Source organism: Acanthaster planci, linkage group LG02 (genome assembly GCF_054643075.1).
Source record: "Acanthaster planci isolate LZ-2023a linkage group LG02, COTS_SCS, whole genome shotgun sequence".
Lineage (NCBI taxonomy): Eukaryota > Metazoa > Echinodermata > Asteroidea > Valvatida > Acanthasteridae > Acanthaster > Acanthaster planci.
The window spans coordinates 30,117,767-30,135,168 of NC_141778.1; the positions used below are offsets into that span (position 1 = coordinate 30,117,767).

Here is a 17,402-nt window from a genome sequence, read left to right on the forward strand (position 1 = left end):
GCTATGCCATGCCAGTTAAAACCTATTGGACAGCTTAACAGGTCTCGAGAGATTTTAGCGTGAATTCCTGAGGATGTTCTGTGATTTTGTGTGCAGGCATGACATGAATCCGTCTTGTTTGATTTTTTTTTCTAGTGGAGTGCCCAGTAGGAACCTACCACTCACCAGTTTTGGATGAGTGCATCAGGTGTGAACATGGAACTTTCCAGAATGAGACGGGGCAATTGACGTGCAAGGCTTGCCCTGAGGGTACAAATACCTCAGACGATGGGGCAAGGCGAGCAGTCCATTGTCATAGTAAGTGAAAGAAAATCTGCCAAGATGTGTCATTTTGGGAATTTCAGGTTACCCCTTTCGTTAATTTCAAGGTTGCTGAAACAATGATAATAATAGTGGATATTAGTAAAAAGGCACACATCCATCACAACTGATGCTCAAGGCGCTGTATAATCATCATCCCTGCACATTGGGCTCACAGCAACTGAACATTCCTGAAACAAATCTCAGCTCCGTGGGGAGTATAGTAACTGATGCTGCCCTATCAAGCGCATAACCAGATCTGCCCTCACAGATACCATTTACTCCTGGGTGGAGAGAGGCACTTGGGGTAAAGTGACTTGCCCAAGATCGCAACATGCTGCCACCAGCTGGATTGGAACCCCCAACATTGAAAAGTTGAAAATTAACAAAGCCACAGAGACCGCTTTGGACGAGTTTCCTGTGTGCTTCACTTTTAAAGCTTGTTTGTTCTGGCTTTGTTTCTGCAGGTCCATGCCGTGCAGGAACATACTCGTTAACAGGTCTTGAGCCCTGCCTGGCCTGTCCTCTGGGCACGTTTCAGTCAACAGAGGGCGCCACATCCTGTCTGCAGTGCTCAGCGGATGCCATGACGCAATATGAAGGGGCGTTGTCTCAGGATGACTGCATGTGTACGTGTCTGAAAATCACAGTTATTCCCACATGTAACCATGAACATTATGAATATCATGGTGGAGAAAAATTCTCCCCTTAACTTTCAGAAAGTTTGTTTCTGTAGGGTACCCAGATATTTCCGATTGCACAATGGAATCTTTGTCCTGTTTATGCCACAGTACTTTTAAGATAGTTGTCAAACTGGGAATAATTCTGTGACCAAGCCTTTTCATGCTTTTATCCTTCATTTCATCACTATATATTGTCAGTTGTCATTAATAATTATTTTGCCGACGCGATTTTCCTTGTGTCAACATCCCAATGTTCTGAATTCTGTTACCATTGCATTCTGCTGTTTTTCATACCCCACCTGGAATTTATTTTTCTTTCCGTAGTTCCTTGTGATGCTGGATCATTCTCCATGTCCGGCTACCAGCCATGCATACCATGTGCACCAGGCTGGTACCAACCAATGAGGGGCCAGCATGCCTGCCTGCCTTGCCCTGATGGCATGTCATCAATTGAGCTGGGGGCCAGTGATGTGACCTCATGCATCGGTAAGGGTCAATCTCACCTGCAGGTTTAAAAGTGGGATAGCTGTCTTTTTCTTTTGCAAGATGACATAGTTTTCAAATGGTGGAATTTATAGAGTTTTTTTGGCCGACACCTCTGTGTTTAAAAGAGTTTTCGTCATATAAGAAAAATACATTGCAGCAACACATTAAACATGAATTTATAGCTGAATGTTTTTTCTAGAAACAAACAAAAATCCAAAATATGTCACATATTAAACCAAAAAAATGAAAAAAAAGGGGGGGGCCTGGATTTGAAAAAAAAAAGAAGTTGAGAGGGAATAGAAACTATTTTATTTTTTACTTTCTTTTTTTATTCCTTTTTTTTAGTGAAGAAGTTTTATCCTGTTATTTATTGCAGTTTTTTCTCATTTTACTGAAATTGTGAACGCCATATTCTCTTTACTCTTTAATCTTTGCCAAGAGCGAGCAAGTTGCCACCTGAGACCATGTCAACACAATGGTACTTGCATCGTCAGGTCGGATGTAAATGCTTACTGCCAGTGCATCACCGGTTTCACCGGTGCCCTGTGTGACACAAACATTGATGACTGCCAAGAGGGACTTTGCATGCACGGCGGGACGTGCCACGACAAGGTGGCCGGTTACCAGTGTGACTGTCCGCCGGGATTCGAGGGAACAAATTGTGAGGTTGACATAGATGAATGCCAATCAGGTAAATGTTGAGGAACAGTTAGCTCCCTTTCCCTGGGCAATTCAATGGACTTGATGCTTGAATGGTCAGCCAACAATGTCAGAAGGAGAGACGTTGCTGTGGCAAGGCACTGGAGGCAAAAAAATCAAACGTCATCACCTCAAGTACATCAGCAATGCACTTGTAAACCAGTGCACGTGACATCTTGTAAACTGAAAGACTGTTATGTATAGATTGCATTGCTTCCAATGTGCTTTACAGTGATCCCCACCCAAATGTGTAAGCAGTTATGGTCTTGTGACCGGACTAACTTCTCTTCATTTGCTCAGCAACACACCAAAATACCTACTTTTGCACCCATGACTTCTGTCTTGACATGCTCGGTTCTTAATTCTCTGTGAATAAAACCCGTAAATCAGCACTAGACTGTTTACTTTTTTTCTGCTCAAATGTCCCAGGTCCGTGCATTAATGCTCTCTCATGTAACGACGGCATCAATTCGTATCTCTGTGAGTGTATGGAAGGCTACAGTGGATCTGACTGTGAAGAGGACATTGATGAGTGCGCATCCGCGCCTTGCCAGAACGGGGCTACCTGTGTGGACCGAGTTGCAGTAAGTTTATTGGTTTACAGATGCTTTCATTGATTTACGTCAAATGATTCCAGAAAAAGTCATAAACTTGATGGCAGTTGATCACTTTTCATGATTCCAGAAACAGCACTGAGTGGGTAAAGCTGCATGTCAGAAAAACTCACTCGCTGAAGTTTAAAGCAGTGAATACAGGCGATTCACAATAGTGCGCCTCCAAGAGTTTGTACCGCGTTGGCCAAACACAGCGTGCAAAATTTGTCGACCATTTCCAAATGTGCACAGGGTTGACAGATTTTGCGCATTGTGATTGGCCAACGTGTTGCAAACTCTTGGAGGTGCACTCCTGTGAAACGCCCGTGTTGCTGAGAATGTTTCAGGACAGTTTTTTGGGGGGGGGGCATGTGGATCTATTTAGCCAGTTGGGTATTTCAAAAAAGCAATGTCGTTTGGGAACAAATCATGCGCGCGAATTCACGTAGAGGTGCTCTGATAGGGCAGACCTCGCACGCGCGTCTGAATGATCTCGGACTCGCTAATTCATTTTGGGCATGTGCTGTTGGGAGACAAAACTGGTTCATTGAAGTATGAAGCAGTTTTCATGTTTTGAAATGTGTGAGTCACACATAAGTCATTCTGTGTTTTGCCTTATTACTGCAGGGGTTTAGTTGTTCCTGTAGACCAGAATTTGAGGGTGCTTTTTGTGAGAACCAAATTGACAGATGTGCTAACCACCCCTGTGACAATAATGGAACGTGCCATGACCTTGACGGTGGACCGCACTGCACATGTGCAATAGGTTTTTCCGGGGAACACTGTCAGGACGACGTGAATGAATGTCTATCCTTGCCGTGCGACAATAATGCAACGTGCGTAGATGGTGTTGGTACCTTCACTTGTCAGTGTGAGGAGGGCTACACGGGCACCAACTGCGAGACGCGTATTGATCATTGCACCCCAGATCCTTGTGAGAATGGGGGGACTTGCATCAGCCACTCACAGGTCAGAACCCACTTGCTGGTCACAACTTCCGCAATGCACCTGCAGTTTTGTGGTTGAATTCTTCACAAGGTCTTTACAAGAATTTGCACTGGCTTCACAAGTTATCGCAAGTGTTCACAAGAAGTAACAAGTGTCTGCGTTTCATTATTAGATAAGAGCTATCCATGCATAAGTTGTAACAAAGCCATTTGTAGACGTTGTTTTGTAAATAGTTGACCGTAGCTGTGATGACCTGTGATAGATACTTGTCAAGTACTCTGTGAAGTACTTGATTTCAACAATTCATACCCCATTTAATGAAGGTGATGATCAAGTATTCTTATCTTACTTTTTGAATTGGGACCTGGCTTGTTAAACTCTTTGCAGCTAGTGTGAGGGTCCTAGTCAAATGTCAGAGGAAGCTGGTGTGGTTGTAATCGTTTAGTTACATTTGCAGGGTTTTCACTGTGACTGTGGCCGGAGATACAGAGGCCCCCGGTGTGAGACGCTCGCGATCCCGCGCTGTAGCATGTCCACCTGCCTGAACGGCGGGGTGTGCGTCAATCGACGCGATGGGCCCTGGTGCCGTTGCCTGCTGGGTTACACCGGTGCGGCTTGCGAGACTGACATCGATAATTGCGCCAAGGTGAACTGTCTCAATGGCGGGAGTTGCGTGGATGGCGTTACGTCTTACAGCTGCGACTGTCTGCCAGGTTTTGCTGGTGCCCTGTGCGGTGTGAATCTTGATGAATGTGAATCAGGTGGGGAACCAGATTGCAAGAAATTGTGCTATTCTGCACATTTTTTTGTTCGAACCTATCAAGGAATAGCTTTCATAGGAATTAATTTATCATTTAGACAGTATTCAAAATGTGTGTAAGAGGAAAATTGATTACAAAATGAATTAGGTTAGCTGAACTAGGGTACCTGTCAAATGGATTTTTTTCCTGTCTTTTTGCTTTTGCTGCAGGCTTGATTAAGGGTTTATGGTTTTTTTCTGTTTTCATTTTCTCACAGATCCTTGCATGAATGGAGCCACTTGTGTTGATGGAGTTAACTTCTTTACTTGCAATTGTCCTGAAGGTTTCTCTGGCGCAATGTGTGAAGGAATCGTGGATCATTGTGCTTCCAAACCATGCCTGAACGGCGCGGTGTGTACAAATGAAGGATCCAATTATCACTGTCAGTGCCTCGTGGGTTACAGCGGGAGAGACTGCGAGGTTGACATTGATGATTGCCAAGGGGCCTTTTGCGATAATGGAGGGACGTGCGTGGATGATGTTGGCAGCTACTGGTGCCGATGCGCTGTTGGTTTTACCGGCGGTGATTGTGAGATTAACATCAACGATTGCTACGACAACCCTTGTCAAAATGGTGGGCGTTGCGTGGACGGGATTAACGATGTACGGTGCACGTGTACTGCCGGGTTTACTGGCCAGCGGTGCGAGCTTGACATTGATGACTGTGCAGGAGTTCTCTGTGTCAATAACGGGAGTTGCGTTGACGAGGTGGATGGTTTCCAGTGTGAATGCCGGGATGGTTTTACTGGGAGATTTTGTGAAACAAACATTCAAGACTGCCACGAAGGCGTGTGTGACAATGGCGGAACTTGCTTGGATGGGATCAATGCATTCCGTTGTGTTTGTGCTGAAGGGTTCACTGGTGACCGATGCACCTTCAATATTGATGACTGCGCTGGAAGGCCGTGTATGAACGGTGGGCGATGTGTTGACGGCGTCAACAGCTACACATGTTCATGTGCCCGAGGCTTCACTGGGACCCGCTGCGAGACCAATATCGATAACTGTTTAAGGGAGCCGTGCCGGAATGGTGGCAGCTGTATTGACGATATTGATTCTTATCATTGCGATTGCAAACCGGGGTACACTGGCAGGGTGTGCGAGTTTGATATCAATGAATGTTGGAGCCGGCCCTGCGTGAATAAAGGGCGATGTAAAGACGGTGTGAATGGTTATCGATGTTTCTGTCGGCGCGGGTACACGGGCACCAACTGTGAACTGGATGTTGACGATTGTGAAAAAAGTGAGCCATTTCGTATTACTCTAATGACAAGGCTATGCACTTTATTTTGTTTTGAACAGTAATACAAAATCTTTGTTTCGTGCTTTTTAAAAGAAAACTCATCAAAGGTTGGTAATTTTTGTACAACTCGCTCGATGCTACCACTGTTCCTTGATGCTTCCCACTTTATCTTCGTCTAATTCCCGAATTTGAATTTATTCAAGAAAATTTGGTCTGCGGCAAACATCCTATTGGAATTGCTTGTCCACTGCAAGAATAACACAGGTTAAGCATTGATAAGATGTACAGGAGCAACAACAGTGTTGTCATCAACTCGGTCACAATTCGGTTCACGAGCCCATTCAGAAGTCCCAGTCTCAAGTCACAGGGTTGACAGTGACATATAGGAATATTTTTGTCATGGCTTACTTGAATAGCTTGTGGCTTGGCTTAAGACTGGATAACTTGTAACGGACTGGTGGGGACTTGTGAGGGACTAAAGTACAACACATGGCTAAGTGTATAGGTGTCTAAATTTCAGTTTGTGCCTTGATGATTTTTTCTGTAACATTGAATGGTGAATTGTTTGATTCCTTGGCTGTAGACTTGTGCCGCAATGGGGCCACTTGCGTGGACGGAACCAATTCCTATACCTGCCGGTGCACGGAGGGACACAGCGGCAGGTACTGCCAGCTCAAAGATTACTGCGCCTTTGAACCGTGCCTCAACAGTGGCATTTGCGAGACTCTGGAAAAAGTGAGACTGACTCTCATGAAATTTGGATTTGTTCTGAATGGAACCAGTTACTGAGACTGGTTTTCTTGATTGTGTTTTGTGCTTTGGCCAATTTCTTAGACCAATTCATTATAGATTTTGCTGAGCATAGAGTATGAATTTGCTTAGCCAATAAAAATAGGGGGGGAGGGTACAAGCTGAAGTTGCATGGATGTGTTTTAATTGTGGTTCTGAGCCTGGAGTTTACTCTCTCATCATGTGGTTTTTTCAAAAGAGGTAGCCATTGACTTGGCAGTACGATTCAAAAGTAATGTGCATGCCACATTTTGCTGCACCTGCGAGTATGGGGAGTAATACATGTGAACACAGCTGTTGACTCGGAGCTGCTCAGCAAATAACTCAACTTGGGAGCATTATAAAATTGGACCAAGCATTGTGCAAGCATTCTTAATCAATGCTGTCAGCATTATGATTTATCATGATTTGCTGAAACACAGCCATGTTACTTTGCTTAATAGCAGAGTGCCTAAGCTGTTTTATGTAGTGACTAATCATGTATCTGAATGCCAGTTACACTCCTCTGGTTTTCTTGTGTGCATTAACACCAAAGGGATATCACTGCACCTGTCCCAGCAACTTCCGAGGACTTCACTGTGAGACTCTGATCCCCCCGTGTGAGAACCACAACTGCACCAATGGAGGGACGTGCGAGGACAAGCCCGAGGGCCCGGCAAGGTGTCTGTGTGCAGACGGCTTCACTGGTGCCCACTGTGAGACGGCCATGAATTTCTGCGCTAGTAGACCTTGCCAGAATGAAGGAAGCTGCACCAATGACATCTCAGATTATCTGTGCGACTGTCTGGCTGGCTTCACTGGGCATGACTGTGAGATGGATATCAACGAGTGCCAGTCAGGTGTTGTTTTTAGAAGAGAAGATTTCAGCTGCGTTGCAAGAATTTCTTTTTGTCATTGTTTTTATATTATTGTTTTATATATTTTTCTCATTTTGATTTGGGTTATTAGAAAAGATGTACGTTAGTACTCAAATTCATCACAGTTAAGTCCCGGCAAATCCATCACAAGTCCCTCACACGTGATCCAGTCTTGAATCCAGTTGGAAGCTATTCAAATGAAATGTAATAGAAGCATTTCTTTATAGTTGTTTGCTCCGTTGCTTGTGACTGGTCATACGAAAGGACTAGTAATAAACTCGATGCAACACTGTCGGACGTGAAAGTGCGGCTCATTTCCATTTCTAATGGTTTTTGCTCAGGGGTTCCAGTTTGTGTTCCCCTGTCAAGTATTTATTGTGACAGACCATCGAGCAAACAGGAGGATAAGGTTTTGAATCCTAAAAGAAAAAGAAATTTGAGTGTCTTTTACGAGCAATTCTCATTAATTGCAAGTAATTCTCAGCTGTCCGCTTGCCCTTACAAAAATTACAAGTGGGTGTTGAGACAAGAATCTAGTCAATAACACTTTGGTTGAAACTGCTCCAGTTGCCCACTTGGCCCGTTTGCATCTTCGTGTCTTGATGTTTTGTACCTTGAAAGTAACGGCAGACGTTTTCTCCTTCTTGCCTCAGGTCCGTGTCAGCATAACGCAACGTGCCACGATCTTGTGAATGGCTATAGGTGTGCGTGCGCTGATGGCTACAGCGGAACCCACTGTGATGTGGTTGTGAATCCGTGCAAGTCAAGCCCGTGCCGACACGGCGGCGTCTGTGAAGAGGACGTCTCAGCTGTAAGAGAAGCACACTCGCACCTATTAAACACAATTTCTGTCCTGTATTTGTCTGTGGGAAACAGCAGCGTTCTTCAAAGGGAGGGTGCTGGGGGGCGTATGTTTAAGAATGGAGGCATGTGGTTTAACTTTTTTAACTCATCTCTTTTCCGAATTTCGAGTGAAGGAGCAAGGAAGGCATTTGCCTCAAGTATAGCAGAAATGAGAATAGTCCTGCAGATCAGGGGTAGCATCAAAATTGTCTAGTCTATTCAATGTACCAAGTTTGTAATTCTTGACTTTAATTGTTTGCTGTAGTGTATGACAGACTTACCTTTCTCAGAATTTGTTCAGTAAACCATGTAAAGATGGTGCAGCATTCTTACATGTAAGCAGCAGTAAAAATTTTGATGAAAAAACTACAAATGGTGGAATTTTTCTCTGTAGGGTTTCAGATGTTCTTGTCAGCCAGGCTATTACGGGGATACATGTGAAGTCCAAGATGTCTGCCATGCTCACCTCTGCCTGAATGGTGGGTCATGTCAAGACCAGTCCATGAGACCAGTGTGCATCTGTCGTCCAGGCTACACCAGTGAGCGATGCGGGGTTAATATCGATGACTGTGTCAGTATGCCGTGTCAGAATGGTGGGTCGTGCAGGGATGGCGAGAACGGTTACAGGTGCGCTTGCCTGGAGGGTTTTATTGGTGCCGAGTGTCAGATCAATGTAGACGACTGCCGCAGTGCCCCCTGTGACAACGGGGCTGCATGTGTCGACAGAATGAACGATTATTCCTGTCTCTGCCTGGAAGGTTTCACTGGTAAGAATTGTGAAGTTGATATCGATGATTGCAGTGGCAGACCGTGTAGAAATGGCGGTCTTTGTGTGGATGGGGTCAATGATTTCCAGTGCCAGTGTAGAGCGGGTTTTGTCGGGAAGACCTGTGAGACAAATGTCGATGACTGCCTCGGTGTACAGTGTAGAAATGGGGGAAGCTGCATCGACTATGTGGAGGAGTTCTTCTGCCAGTGTGTCCCAGGATTCACCGGGGCTCTGTGCGAGGTTGACATGGACGATTGCAATGGTGTACAGTGCGGAGATGGGGGTACTTGCCTGGATGGGGTGGGTGCATTTGTCTGTCAGTGTGCGGCCGGCTTCACAGGCACCACGTGCGAGATTAACATTGATGACTGCCAGGGGGAGCCCTGTAGGAATGGGGCTTTGTGTGTGGATGCTGTGGATGGTTTCGTTTGCCGTTGTCTTCCTGGTTTTGCTGGTGGCCTGTGCCACGTTGATATTGATGAGTGCGATAGCAATCCCTGTCAAAATGGTGGCCAGTGCCTGGATAGTGTGGATGGGTATTCCTGTACTTGCGAGGATGGGTTTGAAGGTGTCTTATGCGAGAGTGACGTCAACGAATGCGAATCGCAGCCTTGCCAGAATGGGGGGACCTGCTTGGACCTCACCAACCACTTTGAGTGCAGGTGTCTCAGCGGATACACTGGCAGTCTGTGCGAGACAAACACCGACGATTGTGCCTCCGCACCGTGCCAGAACGGCGGCAGATGCATCGACGGTGTCAACTCTTTCAGCTGCGTTTGCTCACCTGGATTTACCGGCCCCTCGTGTGGGATAAATATCGATGACTGTGATGCCAGTCCGTGTGTCAATGGCGGCAGGTGCGTGGATGGTGTCAATGCATTCAACTGTGTCTGCCCGAGTGGATTTGCCGGTCATCTCTGCCAAGTGAACATAGACGATTGCATTTCCCAACCCTGCAAAAACAGAGGCAGTTGCGTGGACGGCGTTGACCAATTCACCTGCACGTGCCCTGCAGGCTTCACCGGTGTACGCTGCCAGACCAACATTAATGAGTGCCAGTCCAACCCGTGCCAAAACAGAGGCAGGTGCTTGGACGGACCGAATACATTCTGGTGTCGGTGCCCTCGCGGGTTTGCGGGTCGGCGCTGCGAGGTTCCTCTGGACGACTGTTTCTCTCGGCCCTGCCAGAACGGAGGGAAGTGTGTCGACGGCAATCGGAACTACTCGTGCACGTGTGTACCAGGGTTCACTGGGAAGAACTGTGAGGTGAATGTTGATGAGTGTGCATCTGGTGAGTTGGTGTCAGAGGTCATTCGACCATTATTTCACATTAAATTGTCTACTTAAGCGCGTTGTTTAAAAAAAGGAAAGAAAGTGATCTGTGATTTCACTAACATTTCAGAAGGAGGTATTAGGTAATAAAACTAAGAAAGAACAAGGGAACGTTTCTTAATTACAGAAAGCGGTATTTACTGCGGTACCGCTGTTTTTTTGCGGTACCAGCATTAAGCCCTTTCGGGTAACTAGTGCGGTGCCGCTAAAAAAACCAGCGGTACCGCAGTAAATACTGCCTTCAACAATTATGAAACGCTCCCTAAGACCCACTTTTTTTGATGTGCATGTTGGGTTACTTACCACAGGTCTATGCTACAGTATGCTAGACATCCACTGGCAGAAACCTTTAGGAAATAAGAGGAACATTGTTAAAAACGAGCTGAGAGTGAAGGTGCTCCCCTATTTCCCTCCATTGATCTTTTTAAGGTATTCTGCTAGCGCATGAGGCCCAAATCACAGTCGCAAGCAAACACAAACTATCCTTTCAGGAGAAACAACTAAATGACAGGATTTCTTTGGAAGCTGGTAAGCTCAGCCCTTCTCTGAAGTTTAGGCCGTCTCATGTGATTCTCTTCTTTCAGCGCCATGTCTGAACGAAGGCATCTGCCACGATGACGTCAACTCCTACATGTGCGAGTGTCCCGACGGCTTCACTGGTTTGACTTGTGAGATCAACTTTGACGACTGTGCTTCCAGTCCGTGCCTCAACGGGGCCGAGTGTCAAGACCTACCAAGGGTAAATAAAACAAGAACAAATAATGCAACGATAGGACACAAAACCCGGAGTCTTATTTGTTGTATCGGAGCATATTTATTCTGAGATTTGCTAGTAGTGTTAAGAAGCATAAATAGTTGAACGTTTTCATTCCTAATAATATGAGGTGCCTTCTGTAACTAGGTAATCTGCAAAGTCTGAAGAACTTCTTATCAATAAGGTGCGACGGCATGTTCTTCAATCCTACAAATTCTTCTAATGTAGAGTTTTTCTATTCATTTATTATCATGTCTCTAAAACGGTGGGCGGACTTTTACAAAACAAATATTGTAAAACTAGTGTTCCCAACCCCATGATGGATGTTCAGAGATCTGGGAAGGTTTGCTTCAACATCAATTTTTGATTGTTTTTTTCTGTTACCGTAGGGTTTCAGTTGCTATTGCCAAGATGGTTACCGCGGGAACCGCTGTGAGGAATGGATAAGCCCCTGTGACTCTCGTCCGTGTCAGAATGACGGACGGTGCGTCCCGAGTGATAGGGAAAGCTTCCATTGTCTCTGTCGCCGTGGTTACCGAGGGGTCCTCTGCGAGGAAGACATCGACGATTGTTTGGAGCACATGGAGGAATGCATGAACGGTGCCGTGTGCGAGGACCGGGTGGACGGTTTCGTCTGTCGGTGCGCACCGGGCTACTCAGGCGGAAACTGCCAACTGAGTAAGTGCCAGGAATAACCATGCTTTTTTGTCTGCAAGGTGACCAGTGCTGTTGTGGTGTGACATGGCTTATTGAGGCAAACAAGGGTCAAATACAGACAGTGAAGTCCTTGTCCACATCAAACCGGCTGTGGCTGGCAGTAACACACATGTGTAGGGGAAGCAGCTGTAGCCACCATAAGTGGCCGCATTTCAATGAGCTGACACTTGGGTCAGGCCATGCCATCAAGGCTCGCTGAAATGTGGCACTGCTGTTCCTTGATAATTTGACGGTCATAGGCAGTATTTTAAGTCTTGCCTGAACAGCCTGGGGTAACTCATGAGCACACTGGTTTACTGGGCAGATGCACTCCTGAATATGGACGGAATGCTGTGTCAAAGGTCATGGACTTCACAAAATGTGGCTATTCAATGTACAAAACGTTTAATCAAAATAAAATAAACAACCAAAAAAAGGAAGGATGTTTTCACCATTTTGTTGGACCTTTTGTTAAAGGGACTTTCTGAAAGGGAATAAAAGTGTCAATCTGTGTGTTGTTGACAATCCTCTTGCCTATTTCCATGCGCGATTTCCTCCCCTCACGTTAATTCTTTTCCTTTAGAATCACATTTTTTGCCTTTACCGTCAGGACTCTCCTCCGACTTCGATCTCATATTCGGACCGTCAACCCTGCCGGTCACCAACCTCATTCACTTGCAGCCTGACCTGCACGAGTTGACCCTGTCACTGTGGATACGGCCCGAGGACAGTGCCCTGACTGGGCCTCTCCTATCTTACGTCGTGTACAACGAGCCGAGCCGCCAGTCTACCACAGAACAGGGAACCATGAATGTCGCGCTGAGTCTTCGAGACTATGGCAACCTGGTTGTACAAGTGAACAGTCAAGTGGTTGAAACAAATTTCATGCCAGAAAGGTACAAAATGATAGCTGTTTTTGATTGGTTAAAAGCATGAGAGAAACAGCACCCAATTTACAGTCTGTTTCTGAGTTTATAAATGTATGTGTTTCTGGAAACTGAAACGTAAGTACATCAGCAACATGTTATTTATTGAGAGGTGAATGGTGCAGAAGCATGCAGTGATGTAATAGGAATCCCCATGTATTTCAGCACAAGCATACATCCTGCGAATTACATATGTAACCCACTCTGTGATAATAAGTCTTAAGTCGTTACAGCCAGTTTTTGAGTTTTCATTTGTATTTGAAAGAGCAAATTGAGCTTTTTGTTTTGATGTATCACTCAGTATGGCATCCTGATGAAAGTGGATACTCCATGGTGAAAAATGCTGTGGGTTCCTATGGATTTACACTGTGCAAAATTATTCTAAAGGACTTTTTACTCCAAAGTGGCTCTGGCGACTTAAGACTCATTTTCAAAGAGTATACAGAAGCCCAACTTATAAAGTCCTGGAATCTCGGCCAGCTGGTGTTTGCTACGAGGTCCAGGGAATCAAACTACATCATTTGTGTGAAGGTCTCTTTACATGCCTGCTCATTTGAGGGTTTTAAGTAGCTCCAGGTCATTGGAGTGAATTCCAATGATGCTTTAGTTTTAGTTAAGAAATACTGAAATGAGTCTTCTTCACATTTTAAACAGAAATAGTATCGTGCAGTTTTCTGTGCAGCAAATTCTTCACTGCATGTTATTATCTTGAAGGTATGGAACTTTTCTAAAGCTTTAGCTGACGCAATGAACAATGAGCGTCAGTTATTATTGCACTGTACTTCTTTTGTCAGATGTTCATAGTGTGATATCTTGTTTCAAGCCTCCGCCTTGCCCTAATCCACACCCTCTTTGCAAAAAATTGGAATGTTCATTGTGTGTTTATTGCGAAGGGAGGCTGATTGGCATCATATCGCCTTCACCTGGAAGGCCGAGTCAGGGAACTGGCGTTTCTACTTTGACGGCTCACTTAGGAGACAGGGCACTGGACTACAGACCGGTCGCTTCATACCCGGCGGTGGCTTGCTGACCCTTGGCAGAGAGCATGATGGGATACATGAGCAGGAAGAAACGTCTGGTAGCTTTGTCGGTCGCTTGAGTCAGGTGTGGTAACAGTCTTGCATTTCTATTGATGGTTTTGCATTTTTATGTCAAGGCGTGGTCTCCTATTGGCCGAAAGTTTCATTGTTGATTTACATATTCATGCTGCTTGTGTAATTTGCTTAGTTTCTATCATCACAAAAGATCATGGCTGTATGATAGTTTGGAGCCATTTGTTAAAGGTCAAAGCTGGCTGTGCTTGATTTAATTGTTCAAATAGAGATTGGATACCACATTGTATAAGGGCAGGTAACAGACTCAATTCTTCCGAGATTTCATTGGGTGGCAATTGCTATTACAATTTTCCTCCCTGTTAAATTACAGAAGTAGCATTATGGTAACTCACATGGTGTGCTTGTAAACATTGAAATTACTGTAACGTGACCCCTGCAATCTTGGTAATTTTGTTTGAAATGAAGGCTGGGTTTATGACTTCTCTGACTGGAAGCCATGTTGATGATGTTTATGAATAAACAAAAGCGAATGGCCCGGATCACGTCAGAGTGAAAATAGAATTTCAGAAACTAGAAAAGACCTTCCCCAACGTACATGTAGCTGGATTTTACTTTGCCTTGTTTCAACCATGCAACGTACCAGGTGAACATCTGGCAGTTTGCCATGAGTGATGCAGAGATACTGAGTTTGTATGGCAGTTGCGGGGCTATAGGAGATGCAGTGGCATGGCCACAGGCTCTACAAGACAGGCTCACTGTGTACCGACGTCAGCCATCACAAATCTGCAGAAGTGAGTCGAAATTCAGTATTTTTGTTGTCGCAAGTCGGAACTGTCATTGGCACCCGGCCATCCAGTGACGGATGGAAAAATTGCAGTTGACATTGAAGTTCGTCACAAGTCAAAGTGGCCCATGAGGCCAGCGTTTGTCTCTGGTTTCTGAGGCGTGAAAGGGCCAAGGATATTTCCATTCCCTCTGGATGAGATGCTGGTCCATCACTATGTGCTCTCAGCTAATGTGGGTACCCATTTAGTCATTGTAGCAGAGAGGGGCAAATAGGGGTGATGCAGGGTGCCCAAGGTCACAACCTGATCCCTTTTATGGGTGGCAAACCCTGAGTCCTAGACCCCACTCCTTCACGCATATTAGGCAAAAGTGTTTTGACTCACGCCAACAGAAATTGATGACTGCGCTTCCTCACCGTGCCGGAACGGTGCCACCTGCCGCGACCTGGTCCACAACTACACCTGCGACTGCGCCGACGGGTTTGAAGGCCATGCCTGCCAGGCGGCTAGCACCAGCTGCAAGAGAAGCACGTGCTTGAATGGCGGGCTGTGCCACGACGGGCCAACGGGACCGGTGTGCCAGTGCAATGAAGGTTTCACTGGTAAGACTCCATCACACAGCATGAGTTGCAGTACACCTGCTGGCCGTTGGGATGATGTTGAATTCTAAGTGGCGAATGATAACCGAATGAATAATTATGAAATCCAGTTTAAGTTGAATGCAATTTATTGCAGCCAAATATTGTGTGCAATGCTGGTAGGTAGCAGTGGATCCTGGGGAGGGGGACCTACTCCTATTTTTAAATTCGTTTGGGGAGGAAGAAAGGTCTTATTTCCTTGTTTTTCCCTCAGCAGGTTACGTGTACTAATACAAAAATTGTCACTGAAATGTGCCCTTCCCTGAAATATGCGGGTTCACCCCCCTCCCTGTTTTAATCCACCACCGGTAGGCTTAAATCTTCTTCATCTTACGTATTGAGAATTCACAAGGAGCTGTGGCAGATTAGACCACGATACCGCTTTCTTGGGACGGTTTTGGATCGCCACCTCTTTTTTTTTTTCAACCCAATCAGGGCCAAGATGTGAAGTGGCCATGCACCCGTGTGAGCAACTCCATTGCAGGAACGGCGGGTCATGTGACGTGGGGGAGGGTAACATGCCACTTTGCACGTGTCCAGTTGGCTTCAGAGGGCCTGTGTGCAATCTGGGTGAGTCCTCCGATGTGCACTTGTAAATCCCCCTTGGTGCAACCAGGCTGTGTCCACAGTGACATTGAACTGATTTGAACAAGCTCCAAGAACGACGCAGTCATAGTTTCACAAATGTGCTGCATGTTTTACTTTTATCCCTCTCGATGGCTTTCTAAAACAAATATGTATTCTAAAGTTCAAGAAGAATATGTGAATTTCAAAAACAGAATCAGCTGGAAAGCACTTCTTTTGGGCACTGAGGGCCAAAGTTGCTCCACGCATTTGGCGGTGTGGTGTTTTTGCACAGGGCAGTTTCAGTTTGATCGCTTATCCTCCAAATTAGTCCTCGGTGTGACAGCTGTGCAAACAGTGGAAAGCTTTAGCTGGCAGAGCCCCATTATGGCATTTCAAAGGTTCTCGATTTGAGAAATTTTGCCTGTTTGGTATTAAACTGGGGTTCTGCCCAAAGTCATCTCTCCGTATGGCCTTTCTGCAGATGTCAATGAATGTCTCGTCCAAAATGGTGGCTGCGACCATGCGTGTGTCAACACGCGGGGCAGTTACCGTTGTGATTGCAGCGCAGGCTTTGTTCTTCAGTCAGATGGCAAGTCGTGTGCTGGTAAGAATGCCATACTGAGAATACAATGTGAATACATGCATATATATATACCTCGGTGTAATGGTTGAACCTTGTGTAACCAGGTCGAGTTTTCGCCCTACTCTCACCTGACACTGGTTCCTTTTCTTTGAGTCACATTGCATTCCTTTCATTCCATTTCAACTGCATCATTGTACTTTCACAGAACATGCGGCGCATCATGTGCGCTGTATGTACACGGCTCTGCGTAGATAATTTTGAGTAGCGCCCTCTTGCAGCCGAACACGGTTCTCACAGTTTCACCCCGCATTTTAAGCGCTGAATTAGAATACGGTAGCATCCTCCCTTTTGTTCTCATTGAATACTAGACATTCTTTTGCGCATTTTCTCAGTTTTCTTGTTAAGTAAAAACTCGCGGTTTGCTGATTTCAATCCAACTTCCGCCAGAGAGAACATCTCCCTTTTTTGCCTCTGCAATAATAATTACATTTCTGGGCCTGCACTTTATGGCATGTATGAATAGCATGAGCAATCAGTCCAACTGACAGTTGATCGTCATCATCCCTGTTGACTGTCGTTTTTTTTAATATCCTTGCTATGCCATAATAAAAACTTGTACATTGGAATTAGCTGCTTCACCCAATTTTTTTTTCTGGAGTGGATACACTCGGTGACTCATGTATGAAAAATTCATATTCCCAGTGCAAAAAAATTAATATTATTTACCTTTTAATATTTTTTGTGGGATATGGTCAATGATTTCACTTAAATTTTTTTTAGGGGAGGTGAAGTTTTGTGAGTTATTTTGAGTGAATTTTATGTTCTCAGATTTTACTGATATAAACACTCAAATTCAGTATGAGGTCAAAGATTGATTTTTTTCTAGTTAACCACTTGATGCCAGATGACGTGTAAACACACCGTTTTTTTTATTCGTTGCATGGAGGACGTGTACACTCATTTCAGAATTCTTTTTTATTTTCGTGCTTGGTTGGGTCAAAATCCAATGTTAACTGGCTATAAAGCGGTGAAAATTTGATCATGTTTGGCCTTACA

At 45.2% G+C, this 17,402-nt stretch overlaps 2 protein-coding genes and 1 long non-coding RNA gene across 4 annotated transcripts in view; 2 read left to right on the forward strand and 1 right to left on the reverse strand.

Annotated features, from left to right (window-relative positions):
- The window catches only part of LOC110977186 (5-hydroxyisourate hydrolase-like), a 39,850-nt gene that overhangs the window by 3,232 nt on the left and 19,216 nt on the right, over positions 1-17,402 (forward strand). The gene's annotated exons all lie outside the window — the stretch shown is intronic.
- LOC110977184 (uncharacterized) overlaps positions 57-17,402 on the forward strand; it is a 23,413-nt gene continuing 6,067 nt past the window's right edge. Inside the window, exons 1-20 of one of the 2 annotated variants that reach the window (XM_087130705.1) lie at positions 57-297; positions 768-929; positions 1,308-1,469; positions 1,909-2,160; positions 2,598-2,752; positions 3,389-3,730; positions 4,167-4,470; positions 4,727-5,752; positions 6,336-6,487; positions 7,077-7,380; positions 8,052-8,209; positions 8,636-10,301; positions 10,927-11,081; positions 11,486-11,774; positions 12,403-12,688; positions 13,612-13,822; positions 14,417-14,564; positions 14,951-15,160; positions 15,632-15,766; positions 16,245-16,367. In XM_087130705.1, the coding sequence (XP_086986831.1) occupies positions 887-929; positions 1,308-1,469; positions 1,909-2,160; positions 2,598-2,752; positions 3,389-3,730; positions 4,167-4,470; positions 4,727-5,752; positions 6,336-6,487; positions 7,077-7,380; positions 8,052-8,209; positions 8,636-10,301; positions 10,927-11,081; positions 11,486-11,774; positions 12,403-12,688; positions 13,612-13,822; positions 14,417-14,564; positions 14,951-15,160; positions 15,632-15,766; positions 16,245-16,367 (6,121 nt within the window). In that variant the 5' untranslated portion in view covers positions 57-297; positions 768-886. The remainder of the gene's footprint in view (positions 298-767; positions 930-1,307; positions 1,470-1,908; positions 2,161-2,597; positions 2,753-3,388; positions 3,731-4,166; positions 4,471-4,726; positions 5,753-6,335; positions 6,488-7,076; positions 7,381-8,051; positions 8,210-8,635; positions 10,302-10,926; positions 11,082-11,485; positions 11,775-12,402; positions 12,689-13,611; positions 13,823-14,416; positions 14,565-14,950; positions 15,161-15,631; positions 15,767-16,244; positions 16,368-17,402) is intronic. The other variant, XM_087130696.1, reaches the window with a different exon arrangement.
- Positions 7,355-11,616, reverse strand: LOC147800130 (uncharacterized). The gene is made up of 3 exons (XR_015423547.1): positions 11,481-11,616; positions 10,646-11,072; positions 7,355-8,207 (listed from the first exon to the last, which is right to left on the reverse strand). It is a non-coding gene; the product is annotated as an uncharacterized LOC147800130 (long non-coding RNA).